This window comes from Ursus arctos, unplaced genomic scaffold (assembly GCF_023065955.2).
Source record: "Ursus arctos isolate Adak ecotype North America unplaced genomic scaffold, UrsArc2.0 scaffold_18, whole genome shotgun sequence".
Taxonomy (NCBI): Eukaryota; Metazoa; Chordata; class Mammalia; order Carnivora; family Ursidae; genus Ursus; species Ursus arctos.
In genome coordinates, this window is record NW_026622852.1 from 40066648 (window position 1) to 40091735 (window position 25088).

At 47.3% G+C, this 25088-nt stretch overlaps 1 protein-coding gene across 5 annotated transcripts in view; it reads right to left on the minus strand.

The window, feature by feature from the left end:
- Positions 1-17408, minus strand: part of SUSD1 (sushi domain containing 1) — a 176582-nt gene extending 159174 nt beyond the window's left edge. Inside the window, exons 1-4 of one of the 5 annotated variants that reach the window (XM_048223083.2) lie at positions 16961-17025; positions 9830-9979; positions 4916-5023; positions 1725-1880 (exon numbers count right to left, since the gene is read on the minus strand). In XM_048223083.2, the coding sequence (XP_048079040.1) occupies positions 1725-1880; positions 4916-5023; positions 9830-9878 (313 nt within the window). In that variant the 5' untranslated portion in view covers positions 9879-9979; positions 16961-17025. Of the gene's footprint in view, positions 1-1724; positions 1881-4915; positions 5024-9829; positions 9980-16292; positions 16624-16960 lie in introns of those variants that run through there. The other 4 variants (XM_057313680.1, XM_057313679.1, XM_057313678.1 and 1 more) reach the window with 4 other exon arrangements.
- Between the last annotated feature and the right edge of the window lie 7680 nt (positions 17409-25088).

Here is a 25088-nt window from a genome sequence, read left to right on the forward strand (position 1 = left end):
TGGTTCTTACTAGGCTGACATCGATTTGGCCTTTGCATAAAGTATTTCTTTCTTCTTCTCCTCCTTCTTCTTCTCTCCTCTTTTGTATTTTTGTTAAGTCAGTGCATCCTTGGAACTCGAGCAATAGATACATTAATGTAAGTTTTTCCCCAGCAAACTCCCACAGCCTTGAAAACACAATTTCGGGTATCATGTCCTCCAGAAAGTTCCCTGGTCCCTTCCCAACTTGCAAAATAAGAGCCCCCATGGATTCCAGATTCCCTAAGTGCCCTTTGCTTACCTGTGAGTAACACTTTACACTGAAATTAGCTGTTTGAAAACACCTCCCGTTGGCACGTCCTCGGCACATGGGAGGTACATGAGAAATGTGCCTTGAATGAACCGAACACCCTATCATCATCATCTTGTCAGGTTTTTTTTAAAAATGGGCACGTGATGGGATGAGCACTGGGTGTTATACTGAACTGATGAATCACTGAACACTATATCAGAAACCAATGATGTACTGTACTATACATATATATATACACTATTTAATAGAATTTAAATTAAAAACATTTTTAAAAATTGGTATGTTGTTTTTTTAACGCATCTAATTGAATTCTGCAGCTGTGCCCTTCTGCAGCCTTACAACGAGCCATTTGCTACCGAAAACAACAGTGTATCGTAGACTGTTTTCTCTGAGGGAATGCAGTTCCTTCATGCCAAGAATAAATCAAATGGACCCCGTGAGGGATTTTTACCTTGCTTGGTACAGGTCAAGAGGGAGAATGAATCAGAGCGTTAGAGTCTGTGCTTCCCGGTGGGTAAGGAGAAAAAACATGTTCTCCCCTCCCTTCCTTTTCCCCGAAAACCTTTAAATATCACAAAGCTTTTAAGCAGACTCATTAAGTCTATGCAAAACCATCACAGAACCGGGAGTCTTTTCCTGCCTTTCCTCTTCCTTACTGTTCCTAGATTTTCTTAGAAAACCAAAGAGCTATAATGTCATGACATGCTGTAAAACAGAGTTCAGCCAAGAGTTCCAGGACCCGCGGAAAATTAGGATTTTGCCCACCCATTGTATTCAACCAACCTGTGCCCGAAGCTTCAGAGCTACTGAGATCCAAAACATTGCCCTCCTTGCCCTGCGGATTCCTCTGAGGCGAGCCCCATCTCCAACAGGGCACCACCCTGAGCTCCCGGAAGCCAACATCACCATGCCCACCCCCGGGGCCCTTAGTGGGCACCGGGCACCGCGGGGAGTGCCAGAGTCACCCCAAGAACACCCAGCTGGGGTTACAGAAACCTGCAGATGGTACACCATCTCTGAGAGCCCCTCCTTGTTTGATATAAAAATGTTCAAATGCACAGAACAAGAGAGAGAGTATTCCCGTGAACTCCCATAGACCCACCCCCCAAGACGGAACAACTGCTCACACTTTGTCATTGAAGATCCCTTAGGGATCGTAATAACACTAGATACCTCAGAACACCCCCAGATACTTGGGCATCTCCCAAAATGAGAATATCATCCCCAGGGTCACGAGGCCGTGATGCCAGCTAACAACACTAACAATAGTTTCCTAACACTAACTAATGTTCAGTCCATGTCCCAAATGTCCCTCATGGACCTTCTCAAGGGAGAGTCCCTCCCTGAAATCACACCCTGTCCCGGCCCTGTCCTCTCCCTCCTCCGCTCGCCAGACACAGTCCTGCCATCACGGCAGCCCCCCCTCGAGTACCTGTGCAAAAGGTGCCATCATTGGGAATGAACGTTTCGTTGTTGTTTGTGGCCCGATATCCTTCTAGACAAACACAGTAGAAGCCTCCGAGCGTGTTGTGGCAAGATGTGTGGTTTCCGCAGACTGTGGTCGCTCCAAACTGGCACTCATTTTTATCTGTTGATACATTGAGACAATGCACAGAAAGGGCTATCAATCCATACCATGTTCCACGACCCAGGCCGTTCGCCTGTGCTACAGACTCGGGAGTTGCTATTCCGTGACAACATCTCAAGGGTCTATTTCCGCAGCCTCTTTTCTTTTCACGATGCTTCTCGCAGCACATGGGTCCCTTGTAGTTGTGCGCTAGGTGTATATAAAACCACAAGAGAGAGGCGCCTGGGGGGCTCAGTTGGTTAAGTGGCCAACTCTTGATTTTGGCTCAGGGTCATGATTATGATCTCAAGGTCATGAGATGGAGCCCACTGTTGGGCTCTGCGCTGAGCATGGAGTCTGCTAAAGTTTCTCTCTCCCTCCACGCTCCCCTAACCGGCCCCCGACCCTGCACACTCACGCTCTAAAATAAATAAATAAAATCTTAAACATACACACACACACACACACACACACACACACACAAGAGAAAGCCAACATCTCAATCTGAGCATTCATCTTATTTGAAGATTGGGAGAAGGGGATTGCACATTCCACATCGACCGTGTTAATTTGTCATCATATACTGTTCCAGCTCTGTCTTCCAAGCTGCGGATTGAGATTCTTTTTCAATTTCTCCAGACTCAAAAAGATCTTGTGAAAGAAACAAATCCAGCAGCATCCCATTTTTCCAGCTCAGCCAGCCACGCTCTTTTGCTTTTTTCATGAAAGGCAGAGGAGGACGATTTTGCATCCCGTGATTAACTGGAAAATTTGTTACTTCTGGGTTACCAGGAAACACAATGGAATTAGTGCTTAAGCCTCATCCGGGAGCAGAGCTAATACTGTGGCAGGAACAGCTCCTGCTAATCGTCAATGACCCATGTGAATATCATTAGTCACCCAGTGAGAAGACGTTGACGTATAGGGTGCTTGATGAGTCCGCAGAAGCCCGCCCTGAGTATTTTGAATTCAGTCATTTGACACAGATGTCAAATGAAAGTATGTCCCCCTCCTGTCTCTGTCCTGTAGCTCAGGGCTCGGCAAACCTTTTCTGAGAAGGGCCACTCATCGGTCTCCGGTGGCAGGTGCTCACCCATGCTTTTGGAGCACAAAGCAGCCACAGACCATAAGGAAACAAATAAGCGACATTGTGTTCTAATAAAACTCTATTTACAAAAACAGGCAGCGGCCAAATTTGGCCTGCAGGACAGCCTTTGCTGACGCCGCCCTGGCCTCTACCATCAGAATTCCTGTGACCAATTTTTCTTATGCAGTCTTTCAGGGCTGATCTCTCCTACTGGTTGTTTTGTTTGGGTTTGGTTTGGTTTGGGTTGGGGGGGCAGGGTCATCAATTTATGAACTGAAGTTTTTCTGATTATTATTTAGTATATTTAGAACCATTTACTATAGCATTGGTTCGCCTCTCACCATTGCCCTCGATTCCTGCCCACTCAAAAGTACCCTTCTGAAAATGTGGTGTTTCTTTCCCCTCCCCCCTCCCATTTTCCTTACAGGTGTTATCTTTCTGGAAATGTAACTGAACACGGAACACAGTTCATCGTTAACACTGTCTATGGTGAGATCTGCATGAGAACTGAGAGCAACAACCCTTAAGCCACAGCCTGGCCAAGTGTCCCGCCCCAACTTATAAGCACTGCCCGGGGCTTTTGGACACAAGTCCAGCCACCCATAAAATGGCACGTTCCTGTCCTTGACTACTGTTTCTGAGACAGGTCTCCCCTGCAGACTTCACCAGAAGGGACAATGGGTTTGTAGAGAATTCTACATTTCTGAGGTCCCCTGACTGCAGACCACATTACAGCATGCAGGGCACACAGGTCATGTCACCTGTGACCTGTGGTGTGGTCTCAGCAGGCCACGTACTGGTGTACACAGGGCCCAGTGTCTGAGAACAAGTCCACATACATTAATAAATCCCTTCTTCCCATTAAGAGAAGTTTCTATGCAGGAGTCAAAGAGCAATCAAGAGCGTGGTGAGCTTCCACAGGAGGGGGCTGCATTCAGACAAGACTTGTCCGCGCTCAATGCCGACCTCACTTCCAAGCCCCTGCTAGCAAGCCGTGGGAGGAGAGGGGTGGGACAAATGCCCCAGGAACCTCAGACTGCGGGGCAGCCACAGTTCTCCTGGGCAGAATCCTACAGAGAGAGGGTCAAAGGTGGCACAAATCCAGCCCGTGGGAACGGGCGACGGTGTGTGACTGTGAAAGCTTCTATCTGGGAAGTAGAATAGGACTTTTGGAACTCGGAATTGTTATTTTTCTTTAGGAAGGAAAGACCCAAAGATAGATCACAAGGTTGTATACACTGTCAGTTCACAACCACAGAGCAAACTGTCAATATTTGTACTGCACATAACAAGGTTGCTGGGAGAACACTGTGATTCTCATAACATCCACTATTATTAAATGTGCCGTGAGAGTCTCCCTCTCTCTGAGTCAGGCTTGAACCTGGATACGGCCTGACTCTCATGGCACGGAGGAGGCCACGAAGCCAAAAAATAACCTCAGATACTTCCTAAAGGTCTTTGTATTCTTTTAAGCCACCCGAGACCCCAAAAGGCTACAACTACAAAAAATTTGGAGGACGGGGTCTGGTAGACGTAAGACTCAAAGTCACAGTATTTCACCAATTAGCCAAGAAAGTCCAACAGGCAATCGTGTTTTGTTTTTCCTCAGGGTACTAATACAAATCATTTTACACCAAAACCACCAGGAGAAACTAAGGAAGGCAATATTCATTCGAGTTCTTAAGTTAAACTCAAGACTTGAAACAGATTTCAAATTTGTGTTGGGTCAGAGGGTTTCCAGAGATTCCAGTTCAATGACCCTCTGACACGAAAGGTACCTCCTTGGAAACGCCACGGAAAGGCTACATCCAAACAGTAGAACAAAGACATATTATAACGGACAAAGCTTCTTGTAATAAAAACGTGTGAACAAAACAGTGTGTTCCCCACAAGGACACTGGCTCTTTAACCCTAGAGAATCTCGTTCCTTGATTCAACTTTTCAACTTCACCCAAGGTTCAGAACTTACCAATACAGTAAGTCCTCCCGTTGCCCACAAATCCGTATTTGCAAATACACATCTTCACCCCTTCTGTTTGCTTGCAGGTAGCGTGTTCATGGCAAGTGACACAGACATCTAAACCAGAATCATAAATCATAGGTTACAGGCAAAGAAAAATGTAATCACCTCCTCTACACAAGTCACATTTTGGGGAGTGGACATGTACAGTGGAGAGCCAAAATCTGAATAGCAGAATTATGAAAGGTGAAGTCAAGCAGAGAAAGACAATTATCGTCTGGTTTCACTCATATGTGGAACAGAAGGAATAGCGCGGAGGGCCACAGGGGAAGGGAGGGAAGACTGAAGGGGAAGAAATCAGAGGACGAGACGAACCATGAAGGACTCTGGACTCCAGGAACCAAACTGCAGGTTACAGAAGGGAGGGAGCTGCGGGGATGGGGTAACTGGGGGATGGAGATTAAGGACGGCACATGTGGTGATGAGCACTGGGTGTTATAGGCAACTAATGAATCATTGAACACTACATCAGAAACTAATGATGTCCCATATGCTGGCTAATTGAACATAATTTAAAAAAAAAAAAAGAAGGAAAAGAAAAGAAAAAGAAAATTTTTTTTAAAAAAAAGAATTATAAAAGGTAGATCTGATCCCATCCTTAAAAACCTGCAATGGCTACTCATTGCCCACAGAGTAAAGTGCAAATACTTCTACCTGGCAATCAAAGCTCTTAACAGTCCCACCCTACGCTAACCCTTCTAAGCCTCACTCTTCCCAAACCCAAACCACACACGATATTCCCTAGGCAGGAGGCTGACTACTCTTTGCCACACATGTTGTCCCCTGTCCTACTTCATGCCATGGTCATGATGTTCCCTTCAAGAAGAATGCGTATCCCTCCTTCTCTGTCCACCTAGCACCCATTCCTACTTTAAGACTCACCTTAAACATCACATTCTCCCTGGTATCGTCCCCATTCCTCCATTCTTGTGGAAAATTAAATTCCTCTGGGCTCCACTAACACTTGCACATTCCCACGTCAACCATGTTAATTTGTCAGTATATACTGTTCCAGCTCTGTCTTCCAAGCTGCGGATTGTGAAAGAGCTTCCCCCCCAGGACGGGGATTATGTCATTTGCCCATATATCATCATGGCACAGTATGAACATTCAAGATACTTTTACTGACCAACTGGATAAAGGAACTTGCAATCTGACTTCCCACAACTCAAAAAGCAAGTGGAAGGGAGAAGAACTCATCTGTCTATTACCCTATCCGTGTTTCTTTTAGGGAAAAAGTGAATGAGTTTAAAATGTCAGTGACATGAACAGCCAGGTCCCAGCTGGGTGACCAGATCCCAATTACTTGGACAGGCAGCAAAATGTGTGAGGCTAACACACAAAAACCTACCAAGGGTGACTGATAGATAGCCCAAGGTCAAACAAGGATGTCTGCCTGAGGCTATGAGGGCTCTCGCGTTGTCCTCTCAGTGTCTGTAATTTCAGGAGTGGCCCTCGGCAGGAGGGTCTTTCAGCGCCAGAATTCCATCTTAGCCTCGGCCCCACGACTACCCAGCTAATAAAGGCTCAGCCCTCGGGTTGCTCTAGACGGCTGAGACGGGGAGATTTCCAAGTACTTACAAGGGTTTGACTGACAATCTTTTGACTTCACAACAGTGCAAAAGTGATACACATTCAGTAGAAAGCATACTTCAAATTTTGAATGTTGATCTTTGCCCAGGCTAGGGATATGCGGTGTGATGCTGGGCAGTGCCAGTCAGCTCCAGCACCAGCCAGCCACGCGATCTCAGGGGCAAACAACCGATAAACTCACAAACGTTCTGCACCCACACGACCATTCCGCTTGTCACTTTCAGGACAGTATTCAATACCTTACATGGGACAGTCCACACTTTATTATAAAATAGGCTGGGTGTCAGGTGATTTTGCCCAACTGTAGGTGAACATAAGGGTTTTGTGCACATTTATGGTAGGCTAGACTAAGCTATAACGTTCGACAGGTTAGGAGTATTAAATGCATTTTCAACTTATGAGATTTCCAAATTATGATGTAACCCAACGGTAAGTTCAAGAGGATCTATACTGATTGTTGACCATACTTTTTCCTTTTTTTTTTTTTTAAGATTTTATGTATGTATGTATTTATTTGAGAGAGAGAGATATTGAGAGAGTATGAGTGGAGGGGGGATCAGGGAGAGGGAGAAGCAGGCTCCCCGCTGGGCAGGGAGCCTGACGCAGGACCCTGGGATCATGACCTGAGCCGAAGGCAGATGCTTAACCGACTGAGCCACCCAGGCACCCTCTGCTTTTTCTTTTAAAACAAACATAACACAGAAATGAGATAAACCATTGCTTATCCCTAAGTAATACTAAATTAACCATAGAATATTTACAAAATTTATTATATCCCAGAGCATTAAAAAAAATGCAACAAAGTGCAAAAAAAAAAAAAAAGAAACTGTAGAAGTCATACTATATGACTACCATGTAATAATGTAATTAGACTACAAAATAAAACATAAGACTAGCATCCCCAAAAGAAACTTATAAGACTACAGACCACTCTCCTAAATAATTCTTAGGACAAAGAGGATAGCAAAATTGAAATGTTTAGGGGCACCTGGCTGGCTCAGTCAGTAGAGTGTGTGACTCTTGATCTCAGGGTTGTGAGTTTGAGCCCCACGTTGGAAGTGGAGATTACTTAATATTTTTTAAATTGAAATGTTTAATACTAGATATAAAAACGTATCTACTCCAGAAAATGTGAGTTTTTCATGTTTTTGCACTTTAAAAGAGAGAAAGAAAAGCAGGCAGCCCAAGGGTGGAGGGAAGCCTTAGAATTTTAATGCAAGAAATTTTGGGGGGAAAAATTCCTAAAAGGGGGTGCCTGGGTGGCTCAGTAGGTTAGGCATCTGCCTTTGGCTCAAGTCATGATCCCAGGGTCCTGGGATCGAGTCCCAGGTCAGGATCCCTGCTCAGCAGGGAGTCTGCTTCTCCCTCTCCCTCTGCCCCTCCCCCCCACTCATGCTTGCTCTCTCTCTTGTGCTCTCTCTCTCAGATAAATAAATAAAATCTTAAAAAAAAATAAAGAAAATTTACTAATTCCTGACCCCTAACCTCCCCCCCAAAAAACCCCTCTATTAGAAGAAAAGTATTAGAAAATACATTCAAATTCACTGAAGAAAAAAAAAGTTTCCCCAAAGTCAGTACATCATAAAGACCAGTAGTCGTGACTCAAGTGGGATTGGTGAGAGGAACAAAGAGCACGTACCAATACACAACATTAGGAATACGAAAGAGCCTGTAAGAAAAAAATACATAAAAGGTTTTTTATTACAGATGAAAGACTTGCAGTTAAACATTGCAGGTTTAGCACACTCTCAAAGCTCCCCCTCCCCCAGTGATGTCAAGGACCGGAAAGGTATAAACCCTGGCGGACAAGATGATAGCAGATGAGGTTGTCAATAATAGTTCAGAAGATGGAAGAGATGGCCATCCGGGAACGGCTGGAGAGGAAGAACAAAAAGCCACCCCAAAGGCTCAGGAATTGGGGCCACTGAGTGCTTCAGAAGGCAGGTGTCAGGGTTGGGACTCAAAGTTCAAGGAACCAGGTGCAAATATGGACAAGGAGAAGGCGGATACCCCGTTCCCCTCGCTAACCCTGGTGTAAGATGGAATTTGCAACTTGGAGGAAATGGACCAGAGAGGCCCCTGATTATAGGCGCGACAGGCAGAGCTGAAGTGAGAATGGGTCTCCCTACCTCAATGTCCATCCGTGTGGAGTCAATACATGTAACCATTTTAACATTTTAACACATAACAGTTTTAAATGGTGCCGTAGGACACTGTCAATTCATAATCACGTGTAACCAAAATCCTGGAAATACCTTTTAAATAACGGATCCTGGGTCAAGTCCATAAATTCAGTGTCATCAGCCATAGAATGACGAACACACTCCCCGGTGTGTACGTATAGTGCAGTAACCAAAAATAAGTACCGAATTTATGAAATCATCGACAACAAAATGGTAACATGTTTGATTTTTTTCCTTTTTTTTCTTTTTTTTTTTTAAGATTTTTTTATTTATTTATTCGACAGAGATAGAGACAGCCAGCGAGAGAGGGAACACAAGCAGGGGGAGTGGGAGAGGAAGACGCAGGCTCATGGCAGAGGAGCCTGATGTGGGGCTCGATCCCATAACGCCAGGATCACGCCCTGAGCCGAAGGCAGACGCTTAACCGCTGTGCCACCCAGGCGCCCCTGATTTTTTTTCTTATATGGAATATTGGTCTTTATAAAGATGGCAGCATTTATATACATCCAGTTCCAGAAACTTACCTCAGATGGAAAAAAAGGATTATTTCATTCAACTGTTGAGTGAATCTGATAAACACACGCACAAAAATAAGAAATAAAGTAGTGCCACCCACTCAGATAAATTAACGGAAGTCCAGTCTGAATTAGTGAAGGACAAAATGTAAAGTTTTTAAATAAATTGAATTAAGTTGAAGTTCATTCAATAATCAGAACCAAACAAAACAAGGCCTTGTAAGAAGGCAGACAGATAGAGGGGGAAGCAAGCACCGGAGCGGAGTATCCGAACCGGATCCTAAATCCAGCTGAGTCTAATTCACTGAATGACCTTTAACAAATCACAGAACCTCTCTGGATCCCGGTTTTTTCATCTATAAAACAAGGGCTTTGGGCTTCTCAAATTTTAAAGGGCATTCAGGGGCACCTGGGTGGCTCAGGTCATGATCTCAGGGTCATGATCTCAGGGTCCTGGGATTGAGCCCCTCATCGAGCCCCGCACTCAGCAGGGAGGCTGCTTGTCTCTCTGTCTCTCTAAGATAAATACATAAATCTTTAAAAAAAAAAAATTTAAAGGGCATTCAAATCACCTGGGGATAGGGCAGGCTCTGATTCAGGGTGGGGCCCTGCACTTTGCATTTCTTACAAGCTCCCAGGGGGACCATATTTTGAGCAGCAGGGGTTAAGTGGCCTCCATAGTCCTGGCCCCCTAATTGGCAGACACTTCATCCTTTGGATACCTGTTTTAATGACAAAAAAAGTGTAACCCCAGCAGGACAGTATTTGGCGTGTTCGGATCAATATATGTCCGTTCCCCATACCGGCAAAAAAGACAACAAGGCTACCAAAGGCTTCTCAGCCCACCTGCAGGAGGGAAAGCAGTTTCCGAGGAAGAAGGGCCTCAACTAAAGCTTCTTAGTCAGCCATCATTAACCTAGTCTGCAGGGCCTATATGGCAGCTTCTGAGTTCTAACTGCTTGAGGGACTAAGTAGCCTCTTGGGGGGGGGGGCGGTTCTCGGGACAATGACACACTTATTCTAAGGAAAGGGACAGGAAGCACAATCCTAATCCAAGAAAAGACATGGCGGGGAGGGTCGCTTCTAACCACACAACAGTTTCCACCATTCACCAGCCCCTAGCTTAGTGAAGAATCACCTAGAAATAGGGCGACCACTTCGTCCTGGTTTTAACAAACGTCCTGTGACCCAGAAAACCCCTCATTTCGGGGCAAACCAAGACAGCTGGTCACCCCACCTGGAGAGCTTGTTAAAACAGAATCCCCAGAGATGCTGATTCGGTAGGTGTGGGGTGAGGCCTGAGAATCTGCATTTCTAAGACACTCCCAGGCGGACCACACTACTAGTGGCACTGCAAGTCTAGTTCAACCTCAAGAACGTGGGTCAGAACCCTGGGGAAAGACAAGGCAACACTGGAAGACGTTTTTCACCGAGTCTGGACCGATGCAGAGCTCAGCTGGACCAAGGTGACAGAGATAATAACCCAAGGAATGGAAATTCTCCAGGCCAATAGAAAGATCACCGTGCCTTTGCTACAGAACCTGAGGGGAAGTGGGGGGAGGGGGGCATCTTCACGGCCGTGTCAAGGAGGACCTAATTTTGTCATCAGCCCTCTGCTCAGGAGACCAGAGAGCTGGCTGCCCTGTGGTGACTGAGGGAACTATTGCAGAGGGTCACCACCCTGGCCTAGGGGTACCTGGAATTACTGGCAGAGAAACAGGACAGTGAGCATTCCAGAGTCTAGATGGACAAAAGAGGCTAAGCACTCTTTGTCTCTATTATTGTACCCCAGCGAGGACCACCTAGACCCACTTCCCTTCAGCACTCTGTATCAACTAAGCCAGCTAAAACCACAGCCAACGGTGAGAGGGCGAGACAGGTTTTGGTACGCACCGGGGCCGGGAGACTTCTCTCTCTTGCTCCCCTGTTCAGTGATCTTAGGCAAGTTAACCTGCCCATCCTCCCGTTTTAATCTGCGAGATGGAATCGTGTTGTGAGGAGTCAATGAGAAACAGAAATGCTGTATGAGCTCGAAAGCATTAGGCAAAGGGCTAATTTACATGAATATTTATGTCTCTCTCCACAGAGAGTGTTATTATGGCTGGAAACAGGTCATGCAAGAGGCGGGGCCGGTGGCTCTGAGCAGGGGTGAGGAAGACGAAGGGGATACGATCCTAGCTCTGCCACTGGCTAGCTGTGCCATCGTGGATCGGGCTCTGCGCCTCGGTGTCCTATAAATCTGAATGTGAAGATAATAAAACCCACCTTATATGGCCGTTGTGAGGAATAAGGAACAAACGAGTTCCTATATGTAAAGCAATTAGAATATGTTAGATGCTATTGTAACAAGCACTGGGCAACTCCGTTGATGAATGAATGAAGGTACTGACAGCTAGCCAAGCCCCAGGCAGACTAACGAAGAGCGTGATGGAGAGCTGCGTGAGTGCAAAAACCCAAAGCAGTATCTTTGCATAGACAGATGCCTACCTGTTCATGGGGCCGATACTCTAGGATCCATAATACCTTAATTTACGTAATCACCCCTCTGCCTTCCCCACATCCTCCCAGCCTTCTGGGAACACCTGACTCAGACCTTGGAAGCTCAGCGTCCTCTCCCTTCCAGGCCTGCTCATCGCGCCCTCCTCCCCTGCACGCACCACCTAGGCCTCTACCTCAGCCTGGTCTGGGGGCTGGCAGCCCGAGCAAGCCACTTTCGCTTGGTATTTTAATATGCAAGCAGCGATTTAAATGAAATAATGGCACAGGGACTTTGACAATACAATGAAGAGGTCTGCCCGCTGCCAGGGGATGAAGGGGGTTTATGAGCACAAACGGAGTGCTTGCATTTAAAGCGTAATCGAATCCCCAGCTATTCACAGTCGGACCAGACAAAGGCCCTGCACTTCCTTCCTGAGAGCCTGTCTCTCAGGATAACCTTGTGGAGATGTGTGGGGACGGAGCAGATGACCTGAGGAAATAAGCAAAGGGGGCCTAAAACTCAGGACTCAGGAAGAGAAAGCATTACCCAGTCTTCCACATGATGTAAAATTGTATTGCTCTTACTGCATCAAGTCCAGAAATGGAAGGAAACTGAGAAACCTTGAATTCTCACCTCTCCCCATCGCTGACACACAAAACAAAACCATAGGCTCTGCTTTAAATCCCCCAAGACAGAGAGCACTCTACTCTCTCAGGCAAGAGGAGCCTTGCAGGGCAATGGGAACCACCACAGATTTCTCTTCTCCACCCCAACCCAGGACTGGCATTCTCCGTCAAGAACCTGCAACCTTTACTTGTGTAAGATAACCATTTTACACAAGTAAATAACCATTTTACACAAGTAAAGGTTGGCTTCCTTTTGCCCTCTTGTGTCCACTTTCTTGCTTGACCAAGACCACCTTGCAGTGGGGCCCCCCACATGTGGCCTCCAGACCAGGAACCAACCTTCACCAAGTGCCCCAATGTCAAAGCTTTCAAGCTTTGAGTGAAGCAGCCTTTCATTTAGGCCACGCCCTCAGTTCCTGCCCAGGATGTCACCCACTAACGCGTTCCCTCACACCTGACTCACATTCTCAAGCAGGCAGAAAACTGTTTTCAATCCATGCAATTAACTTCCCGTCTCCTCTGCAGAGCAAAGGCCAAGAGGCCACTTGGTACCGGGGCTGCAGAGATGGAGGAACCCATTTTAGGATTGGACCAGAAGGCTGAGGACACGCCCAGGGCCAAGACCCCGGCAGTGGAAGACAGACCCATGGGACGATCTTCTCCATCAGCTTGAATCCTGCTCCCTCACTTTCAGCAACTATAAGTCCCTCCAAAACAACTCACGCCCCCCATGTCTCCTCTTTCCCACCCTGAGGAGTGACTATGTGCTCTGACTCAGGATGACAGAGTGAGGAGCAGGCCTATGAAATGCATGCCCGATGATGTCATGTGCAGTCATACCGCAAGAACAACTTCCCAGGCCTCTCCACCATCATCACTCCCCCTAGATTCTCAAGGCCTCTGCCTGTCCTCCTTCTGGCCTTCCCAACCCAGCCCGTCTTGAGCCAACAAGTCCCCAGCCACTCCTGACTCAGTGCCATGCCAGAGAAGGTTAAGAAACAGGACTGACTGGTTCTACCCCTCCTCGCCCATTCCCAACCTTCCATTCCCTTGGGCTTGGCACCCCACCCACCCATCAACACCCTCCTGCTCTACCAACTATGTGTCTCACACTTGCCTCGCACCCAGGCCACCTGACTTCAGCAACGCCACTCTCTCCTCCCTGAAACATCTTTGATAACAATTCAATGTAATTCAGCACATGTTACCAGCGAGACACTGAATACACAAATAGACAATGGCCAGGCCATATATAAAAATAGAACAACTCAGACCCACACGATGCATGAGGCAGCCATCATCAGTCCAGAAAGCCAAACCACAACCTCCGTAGCAGTAAGACCCAAATGGTCAGGACTTAACCGCTAACAGCTGGCTTCCCTAATTGTTGCCCTCGCTTCCCATTTAGGACCAATCAGAGAAACGGACCAAATACACTCCCCTAACCAATCACGTAGACTGTCTGCTGTTAGTAAGCCACCTCCAGCTTCTCGATGCCAACAGCCTCGGACCAGGGGCACACCGGAAGCCTTCCCCTCTGAGCCGCTCTCAAGACTCTCCTGCTATAGCAAACTCTGTATAAGGAGCTCTTGCCTGTTCCCATTTGGGTGGTCTTCATTTCCTTTCATACTGAATTCCTAATCCAAGCCCCAGTCCCCAACTCACATGAAGCTCTTAGTCTAGGAAACATCGACACTATGCAATATGTGTGACATGCAATATGGCACAAGCGTGTAGAGTAAGGGTACCATACAAACACAGATGCGTGCTAGTGTGTAAGTATCCCCTACATGTACGGTTCAGAGGCACGGGCACGGTATCGCTGGTGCTGCAGGGAACTCGACAACCTCCCGGGAGGGAGGCCAACTGGGCTGGTTTTGAAATATGAAGAACCCTCCCTAAGTAGACAGCTGTGGGCAAAAGGAAGAGCGGTTCTTCTCCATTCTTCTCCTCCCCTCCCCTCGCAGAGACTAAGTTTTCCCCCTTGGTGACCAATTTCGCTTTTGGACACGCTCCATTAAATACCTCATTTATTTCTACATTTGCAATGTCTCCGTCTCTACTGAGTAATGCCCTTCACGCTACGGTGTGCTTGCGGCTGCTTTACCAAAACCACCACCCCGGGGGAAAAAAATTACTTGCTCTGACCTGGCCAGCCCAGCTGAATGGGTCTTCCCTTTGCTTCTAACTTCTTTAAAGAGTGTCTTTAAGAGCCAACCACCATCTCCGCACTCACGAGAACCCTCTGCATCTGGCTCTCGCCCTCACTGCCCTGCGAGCCCTGGCTCACCTGAGCAGAGCCACCAAATCCAAAGCTTTTCTCTCAGTCTCCGCTCCCACAGCTCGCCTGGGCTGGTTTCCCTGGACACTCGACTGGCCCAGTCCTCCTACCTGTGTGGCCGCTGCTCTTTCTCTACCATGTGCACCTACCACCGAAAATGGGTCTTCCCCCAAAGTCTGCCCTGGGTCTCCTTCCTCTCATCCACCTCAAGGCTTCAAGTGACCACCAAGTCTCCATTGCTGGCACACACCTCTTGTCCACAGTCTTCACTCCCTACTGAGTTCACCTCTCCAGAAGCCCTAACATCACCTCAAATTCGGGATATCCAAAATGACTTCTCTTTCTTCCCCAATCTTCTTCTTCCTCCTACAGAACCATATATCCAAGTCACCCAGTCCCCAAACCTTCATGTCCCCTTTCTCGTCTGTTCACTGGCACCTTAATGCCCATTGTTAAGTCCTTCTCTTCCATTTCTACCTTATTATCTGCATTCAATCCCCTTCTCCTGCTATCTTTACGGCGGGGCCAGTCCTCCGAACTTGTGGCCAGCCCTTACAACTTCCTCAGTGGTTCTAAGCCTCCAGGCATTCCCCACATTGTCCACTGGAAGGAAACCTGCCCTTAATAAAATCAGATTCTTCAAGGTTGTAAATGAAGAAAGAATGCCTATATAGGGAGAAGAGGCTCCACGAGGCAACCCTGACTTCCATTTCCCAAAATTCACCCCGTAGCCTTTAGGTAGTTACTCCGATCCACCCTCTTAGCCCAGTAATTCAACGGGCCCATGTCGGACCGTTGCCTTGGCTAGAGAGCTTTATTTAACACAGGTTCTGAAAGAGGTCCCGAGCACCTACAGGATTTTACGCACACTGCTGTGGGAGACCAAGTCAGGGAAGGAAGTCAGAAAGCCGACCAGGATATCTGATGTACAAAAATGGCCACCCCAGAAGGTTGAGCCATCAAGAGAAACACCCACCAGTGATGGTAAAAGTCCAAAGATCAAAAGAATTTGAGGAAACAGAAGTGTGAGCCACAAAACCCATCCCCCCCCATCTTCCTACGTGGAAGTTCCCTTCTACTTCGGATGAATGATTTTACTAAGAAAGCTGGAGGATTTCCTTATACCCACTTTTTATATCACTCCCCGCCCGTACAAAAGCCTGCAATGACTTCCAGTGGCTTCCCACCACCCAGGAACAGCTAAGTCGAAATACCTTGGTCTGCCAACCAAGGCATCCTGCCCTCTGGTTAATCCAGTCTGCTTCTCCACCTCCATTTCCCACCCACCTCCCACATACCACAGGCCCCAGGCTTTTGTACCTCCGTGTGCTTCCTCACACTGTCCCTTCCAGGTGCAATCCATTTATTCTGCATATATTTATGGAGAGCTGACTGTGCCCTCTGCCATGAGCTGGGATGCCTTTTCCCCACCTTCCCATACCCAAATATTACCAAACCTCTGGGCCCAGTTCAAGAGTCACCTCATCCCTAACGCCTCCAGACTCACCAAGCTAGAATGAACCTTGCCCTCCTCTGACCACGTGCACCTTCTCTGAGCACTTAGGGCATTCTGTCTTCTATTAGGGTAACTTGGTAAGTGGGTAAATGCCACCTCCCCTACATGTTTGAGTCGACTGTGTAACTCCTACCACATGTGACAGTGCGTTCCAATTGCCTGGAAATGGGTGATTTGCTTGTCTGTCGCCTCCAGAACATGAGCTCAATGAGGGCCAGCGCAGCGCCCTCGCATCCTGCACGGTGAAAACGATTCAAGGACCATCTGTTGAATGAATGACTTGATTAAGGAATGCTTTATTCCTGTCATCTTCCTTCAACTTCCTTCTCACCACATTAGCATCTGGCTCTTCATTTAGGTGAAAAGAATTAAAAGGTGGAAAGAAAATTGCTTCGGGTCAAGAATTTGTCGTGCAAAAGCCACAGCAGAGCCGGAAGCGTGACAGCGCAGCCGGAACGCCCTTCCACGCCTGGCGCGGCTCTCCCCCGGGGCTCCGGCTCGCGCCCACCCCCGCCTCGCTCCAGGTCCCGGGCGCAGAGGGCGAGGCCGCCTACGACAGGTTCCCCCCCACCCCACCCCAGAGGCCCGGGGCGGGGGCGGGGAGCCCGTCCTGCCTCTGTGCGCCCCGCCTTCCCGAGCCCCAACGGCCAGAGGGGGCCCCACCTGCGCTCCACGCCCGGGCTCCGCGCCGGCCCTGCCCGGAGGCGGGGAAGCGTCCCGGGCGCGCCCGGCGTCGTCGAGGGCCCGGCCGGGCACCCAGCCGGCGCCCCCGTGCCGCGCCCGCCCCCCGCCCGCACTCACCGTCGGCGCCCGGCGCTCCGCTCGCGCTGCGGGCCAGACCGAGCAGCAGCAGGAGCGGCAGCAGGCGGCGAGGCGGGTGGCCCGCGCCTCGGGGCCCCCGGCCCATGCCGCCGCCGCCGCCGCGTCCCTCCCAGCGCGCCCGCGACTCCTCCCGCGGCCCCGAGGCGCCGAGATAAGGCGGCGGGCGCCGCGGGGAGGGGGCCGGCCCGGCCGCTTCCGGCGCCGCGCTGGGGAGCCGAGGGCGCCGCGGGGTCCCGGGGAGGTGGTGGGGCGCCGGCCCTTCCTCCCCGCGTGACCTGCGCGCCCGCAAGACGCTCATTCGCTACGCGCCCCTCACTCGCTCGTGCGCCTGCTGCGCGCCCGGCACGCGGTGGCCCGGAGGACGCGGCGGGCAGAGCGACAGGGTCCGGCATATTCGCGCGGACATTCTGCTAATAGGGACAGACATCCAACACAGAATGACATAGCTGACCCTAGAGTCCCGGACCGTGCCAGGACGAAGCGTCCGCCGTGCTTCAAGCACGAGAGACGAATGGGAGATCCGAGCCTCCCTGAGGCTCAGGGGGGGCACCCCGGGTGGCAGAGGAAGGGGGGTGAGGGGCAGAGGAGCGGGAATCTGAGGAGGGCAAAGAGTACTGGGCTAAAGTGACTGGTGCTCCAAGCAAGGTCGGGCAAGAAGCCAACGGTGCAGTCCACCCAAGGACGACAGACCGCCAGGTGACAGGATTGCCCGGGGCGACAGGGCTGTGCTGGGGGAGGAGCTGACAGAGCTTCCTGCTGCACCGAGGATTTTCAGCTTGGGGCGTTGGGAAGGGTTCTTGAGGAAGTAAGCTAAGACCCAGAGAATGAAAAAAAGTGGGAGGGGAATCTAAGCAGTGAGAAGGGCTTGTACGGAGAGACAGGAGCTCGAGAGCATAGTCTAGAAATGGGGAGGACCTCCTTAGAGTGGCAACAGATGGTTGGAGAGAGGCATTAAGCTGCAGAGATAAGGACGACCTCATAAACCAAGGGAAGGAGGTTGTTCAGAAGCTGTAACAGGGTTTTAAGCAGTGACCTCATTAGGAAAAGCTCCCATGTCTGCTCTGTGAGATTGGGACTGGGGCTGGGGAGGCGGGAAGAGCGGCCTGGGGCTGCTGCAGTAATCCAGGCAAGAGAGGACACGTCCAGGAGCAGGGCATTGGCAATGAGAAGTGGCAAACGAGAGTGGTATTGGGTGGAATCCACTGGATTTTATGACCAGTAGAATGTGGAGGAGAAGGAAAGAGAAATTACAAATGTCACCTGAATGTCTAGTTGGGGCAGCTCAGTGGATGATGGTGGTGAAGTCACTGAGATAGAGACCCAAAGGGGCTATTTGCAAGTTGGGGTAGGGAGAGGCTGGGGCGGGGGAGAATAAGTTCCAGTTTGAAGGCTTTGAGCTTGGCATGTCTAAGAGCAGGGCCCCCCACTACTTCACCCGTATCCTCGCTTGCTTTCTCTTTCTACCATGAGCCTGCCATAAATCTAACCACCCATGAACACACCCATATAAGGGCCAAACTTGTTGTGCAGCCTTAAAAAGAAGTAGTTAAAAATAAACTGCCTCGCCTCTTTTACAGCAGGCTTTCTTGCTAATTATTTTTTGTTCAGCAAAGATAAGAGCCTGCTTTGGGGAGTAGTAGATGGGCAGTGGGGTTACGGGGGGTCTATCCTCTATAATTTAGACAAAGTTGTTGTTAAGCTCAATTCTTCATGAACTTTGAAACCATGTCATTGTTTCAACAAAAATACATTCATTTAAGACATTGTTAAGCCAGCCTATACTTCTTCTCCACCATGTCCCCTGCAGAGTAAATAAATAAATTTAAATACATCTGTGTATGTGTGTGTGTGTATACACATTTTTTTTAATTGGTGATATTGGGAAAAATAGTCCAAACTTGGAAATGGGCAAGTTTACTTTTCAGTGGGGTGCTGGGTGTTGTAACGCTTCTGGGGATTATCTAATTCTATAGGGTTGTGCACCTTTGATGGACTTTTTATTAATGAGGCTATTTTACACCTCTAAGTAGGGGTAGAAGTTTACTTGCAGAAAATGGAGAGTGCAAAATTTCTTGTCCGTAGCAATGCAAATTAATTTTTCCAGTAGAGATAGAAGTGATTTCTGCCAGGTGAACATAAGATAAATCTAATAATAAGATTTTGTCTTATATGATGTCAGCCAGGTTTGCATTTAGCAAATTCATCTTATCACACCTAACAGATAAATATATGTGTATGTATAGTGTATTTTTCAAATTTTCCTGGGAACCTTGGTATCTTACTAGTACTCCTTTGAAGTCAACATCTTGCTGAGTCCCTCATGAATTAATTAGTTGAATAAAATCTTAGGTTTTCTTTTTATAGTTGCATAAATCACATTTTTAATATTTTGAAAATTGTATATTGGCACAATCCATGTCGTTCATAGTCTACATTAGATTGTGTGACTCTCATCAGTTCTTTTTATTGACTCATTTTGTTGCTTTCAAACAATTTTTTTTTTTTTTTTTTTTGGTAAAAAGAATTACTTCCTATCCAATGGTGAGTTCATGGAATCACAGAATGAAAAATTATCTCCTGGTTGGTATGTGTCACTAGAATTAAAACAATATTAAACCAGTGTTAAATTTGCAGCAGTGAGATTATTGTTGAGAAAATCTTTACTTAAGAAAGAGAGCATGGCCAATACACCAACATCTTCTTATACACAATTTAGAGAGACCTCTTTTTGTCCATATCTAGAGTTCAATGACTTCCCATCAGAAACTTTTGACTTCTGGTTTCAAGATGGCATTGTAACCCCTGAAAGTTCTCTCTTTCAGTAAAATGGCCAAAGATACACACACACACACACACACACACACACACACACAGGGAGACAAAATTAAATATGCAACAGTGCTTTCAAACAAGAAAGGATGACATCAATGAACCGATAGCTTTGAGGAGTGAATTAGGTTACATTTGCCACATGTCCTCCACAAAAAAACATCTACCAAAAGAGACAGGAAGTAGAGCAAAGAAAAAAAAATATGCAATTTAAAAATTTGTTAAATTATATGTACACATCAAGTTATTATTTGTACATATTAGTCTAATGTGCAGATTTTATAATATCTTAAAATTTAATTCAGAACCACTATGTAAGAACTGTTGAAAAAAATACAAAGTACACTTCTTACCAATTCAAAGCATTCTGTTTTGCTCATCTGTGTACATATTGTTTATTACCAACAGCTCCTTCTTCAGGCTTCAGGCTACCCAAATACCAGTTTCCTGGATCTCCAAAAAAAAACCTGTCAATTTCCACACTCTAAAAAAAATCATTTTAGGGACCGTCTGGGTGGCTCAATCGTTAAGCATCCAACTCTTGATTTTGGCTCAGGTCATGATCTCAGGGTCACGAGACTGAGCCCCATGTGGAACTCCACGCTGGGCATGGAACTTGTTCAAGATTCTCACACTCTCTCCCTCTGCTCCCGCTCCTGCTTGTGCTTGCTCTCTCTCTCTCTAAAAATAAATAAATAAGTAAATAGATAATTAGAATTAAAAAATAAAAAATAAAAAATTTTAAATCATTTTATTTTTTATTTTCTAAAAATTTTAATTTTAAATAATCTCTATACTCAATGTGGGGCTCGAACTCACAACCCTGAAATCAAGAGTCACATGCTCTACTGACTGAGCCAGCCAGATGCCCCTAAAAAAAATATTTTAAACTTCGTTTTTAAAAAAAATTGTTTTAGGGGCGCCTGGGTGGCACAGCGGTTACGCTTCTGCCTTCGGCTCAGGGCGTGATCCCGGCGTTCTGGGATCGAGCCCCACATCAGGCTCCTCCACTGAGAGCCTGCTTCTTCCTCTCCCACTCCCCCTGCTTGTGTTCCCTCTCTCGCTGGCTGTCTCTCTCTCTGTCAAATAAATAAATAAAATCTTTAAAAAAAAAAAAAATCTAAAAAAAATTGTTTTAGGGACACCTGGGTGGCTTAGTCAGTGGAGGATCTGGCTCTTTATTTCAGCTCAGGTCATGATCTCAGGGTCCTGAGATCGAGCCCTAAGTTGGGCTCCACACTGGGTGTGGAGTCTGCTCAAGATTCTCTCTCTCCCTCTGCCCCTCCCACTGCTTACTTGTGCGTGCGTGCGTGATCTCTCAAAATAAATAACTAAATAAAATGTTTTAAAAAGTTTTTTATAGTAATTTATTCATCAGAGGGCCTTTGTATAGTTAGACAAAATGTTTAAATCACAACTAAAATCTTGACATTACTGACCAATATCTGAAGTGTTCTTAAGGGACCTCAAAGAGGTATACAAGATAAAGAGAGCCCCTCCACAACAAGATTATTCTACCCTTTGGAAGCACAGGAAAGAAGTTTCTGATAGTTCTAGGATTGCTGATTTGTTCCTGCCTCCTTCATCAAAATTAAGAAATACTGAAGTCTGTCTTAATGTATCTTCCTGCCCAGTTGAAAATTCAAGGACAACTTGTACGCTTGGCAACTTGTATATTCATAGCATCATTATTCACAATAGCCAAAGGGTTGAAAGGACCCAAAGACCCATGACTGCACAAATGGAGAAACAAAAGGTGGTATACCCAACAATGGAATACTGTTCGGCCTTAGAAAGGAAGAAAATTCTGACTTATGCCTCAGTTTGGATAAACCTTGATGGCATTACGCCAAGTGAAATAGGCCAGTTTTACGAGGACAAAAAAGTGTGATTTCATTCATATGAGGTCCTTAGAGTGGTCAAATTCATAGAGGCCGAAAGTAAAAGTGTGGGGGGTAGAGGGAAAGGGGGAGTAAATGTCTCAGGGGGAGAGAGTTTTGGCTTTACAAGATGAAAAAAGTTCTGCGGACGGATGGTGGTGATGGCTGCACAACCATGTGAACATACTTAATGCCACTGAACGTTACACTACATTTAAAAATGGTTAAAATCTTTCAAGTCAATGACAAAAAATTTCGAGGTGCTAATTTTTATTTTTATTTTACCAGACAAGCATTAACATGTAGGACTTTCCAATTTTGGATGCTGGTGCCTCTATTTGGGATTAGAATTACAGGAAAGGTCCCTTGCAAAGCCCCATCCCCCAACCCCTGAGACACGAGTGGATGGGATCCCAAGAGAGCGCCGAGTGGGCTCTGGGGCAGCCAAGGGGTGGGAAGGAGGAAGACACAGGCGAGTAGAAGGTGAACACCGGTCCGCTCTCCCTCGGGTTTTTCCTCAGGCTGCCCTTCACTATGTCTGCTTCCAATGCAAAGTTTGGAATTTGCCCAGTGGTTGCCCGTCTGGGTACAAGGCCAGAAGGAGAAGGGGACAAGGAAGCTGGGTACCAAATATTCTGGAACTCTTCTGAAAAAAATCCCTTGCTTGATCATGACACTACTGACCAGAGATAATGTACTGTTTTTCCCCGAGTGTGGCTTGGGAATACCACTAGCAGGTTTGCAAATGTTGGTTGCTTACATGTGGTATTTCAGGAATGGGTTGAATCTCTCATTGTAATGAGCTTGATATACTCTGGTGTTAAACTTATTGCTTGAAGTTTGCATTAACGGGAATGATTTTAATGTTTGAAGACTTTGTTAAAAAAAATACAAAAAAAACCCCACATGCCCAAAATGGTGTCCCTTAGGCCAAATTCCCAAATACAGGTTAATACCCAATCTAATTGCAGTATCGACCTCCCCCGGAAATGTAGTCTTAACCGGTCAGTCAGGAATTTTCGCAGAAGAGCCAAAGAGTCTGTCACCTGAGCCTTCTCTAGCCCCAGAGGAAGATGAGATAATCTGCGGGATAAGACCCCTTGCTCTTCCCCCTAAGGGAAAGCGACCTTGCCTGGAACAATTCTGTTCTGCTACTAATAACTTTCTTGCCCCATCCTCCATCCCATAAAATCCTTCCATTCCGCGCAACTCTTCAGAGTTCTTCTCAGCTTGCTACACAGGATGCTGCCCAATTCATGAACTGTTTCATAAAGCCAATTAAATCTTCAAATTTACTTGGTCGAATTTTGTTTAACACTTCCGATTGTGCTGACTGAAAAGCTGTGCTCGGAACAGAGAAAAGTGAGTCCCTTTATAACACCGCACTGCACGTTCCCACACAGCCACCCCTCCCTAAGAACACCACAAGGCCACCTGGAAGAAGCCACACGGACCCTTCCAGAACAGAGGTGTCATCTCGAGCAGATTTGTCAGGACTGATAGCAGGGACCTGTCTCGGGGGAGAAACACCTCGCTGATGACTGTCTCTAAGCCAAGCGAAGGTAGACTTCTCATTCTTGGACGTTCAGTGACGCTCAGGTCCCTCATCGCCCTGTCACAAACAGTCGGATTATTCTGCCTCCTCTAACACATCTCTGCGTCCCACCAAACACGCCCGCCTGAAGTTCGTCTGTGGAACGTGGGTAGCAAATACCCTATCTGCTGCTGCACATGGCTGTGCTCGAACCCGTGGCCCTCGGACGGGCAGCCGACGCAAAACGCCAGTGTTGGCGGACAAGCAGAACAAGCAAGGGGGAAGGGAGGGCTCAGTTAACAGGGAAGGCCCCGGGCGCAGCCATGCCCTTCCTCCTCCCCTCCCCCCGGCCCGTCGCTGGTCTCTCGGATGGGCCTCAGACGCGGAGATCCCACCCCTGGAAGCTGGCAGAGCAGGTGTGGATTGGGGAACAAACTCCAAACACCTGACAGACTGAGTTCAGGTTCCAGCTGGCGCAAGATTCACCCGTCCTCGCCCTGACCTCAAGAGGTGGGGCAGCCCCAAGTGAGACTGGGACTCTGTCAGCCCGTCTGTCACACACACACACACACACACACACACACACACCCAAGTGAGACTGGGGCTCTGTCAGCCCGTCTGTCACACACACACACACACACACACACACCCAAGTGAGACTGGGGCTCTGTCAGCCCGTCTGTCACACACACACACACACACACACACACACACCCAAGTGAGACTGGGGCTCTGTCAGCCCGTCTGTCACACACACACACACACACACACACACACACACACACACACACACACAGAGTCACCTGCCCCACTTGAGGAAGTCTCAGCTGTGGGTCTGTTTGTTCCACAGACCCTGAAACAAAGCCTGCTGACGGCCCATTTCCGGGCCCAGGATCATCCCCAGGACCCTAGCCAGCCACCCACAGCCCTAAGGAGAAGTGGGGCACACCCAGCAGTGACAGACACAATTGCTGAGGAAGCCCACAACAGACAGTGTGTGATAAGGACCAGCTGACAGGGAGCCCCATATCACCGACCTTGGCAAATAGTGCAATCTTCGAAATAGAAACACTTTATTCAATTATTATGCTGCAATGGACTTAGCTACAAGTTCTACTGGTGTCTCAGCTTACGGTTGTTTTTTGTTTTGTTTTGTTTTTGTCCTATGTCTTCCTCTTGCCCCTCCCCACCCCCTCCTTTAAACTTCTGGTAGATTGTTGAGTAAAGTTTTCCTGGATAGTAAACTTTCTGAATCTTTGCATGTCTAAATATGTCCTGATTCTGCTTTCATAATTTAATTATAGATTAACTGTATATTGAATTCTGAATTCAAAATAATTAAAAGATAGTTAAATGAGCCTAGAATTTTCCCTCAAAATTTAGCTTTCTCACAATAGAGTTGCCGAGGAGAACCCCAGGCTCATTTGGTTATCATCTCCCTCCATGTGGTGTGTCTCCCTGACCCCCACGGCAAGCTTTGGAGATTTTTTTCTCTTTCCCCTTGGAATTCAGCAGAAATTTCATGAGGACGTAGGTTTCCATTTTTCTTGCCCAGCACTCACTGGACCCTTTCAATTTGTAGATTTGAGCCTTTCTTTGGCAGAGGCATTTTTTTCCTTTCAATGCTTTGATTATTTCATTCTCTCAATTCTTTTTATGTATATCCCTTCTGGAAGTTATGGTAAGCAATTTCTAAAAGTGTGCCTCCAGCCTCCATGACCCAGTATTTATCTTCTCTTCCTCTTCTTCAGCTTTATCCACTGAATGTGCGAGACCACCCTAATTCACCAATTCCACCTGAGACTAGCCTAACTCATCCAGTTCACTAATTTGACCTTCATCCATACCTAATCTGCTCTTCAGT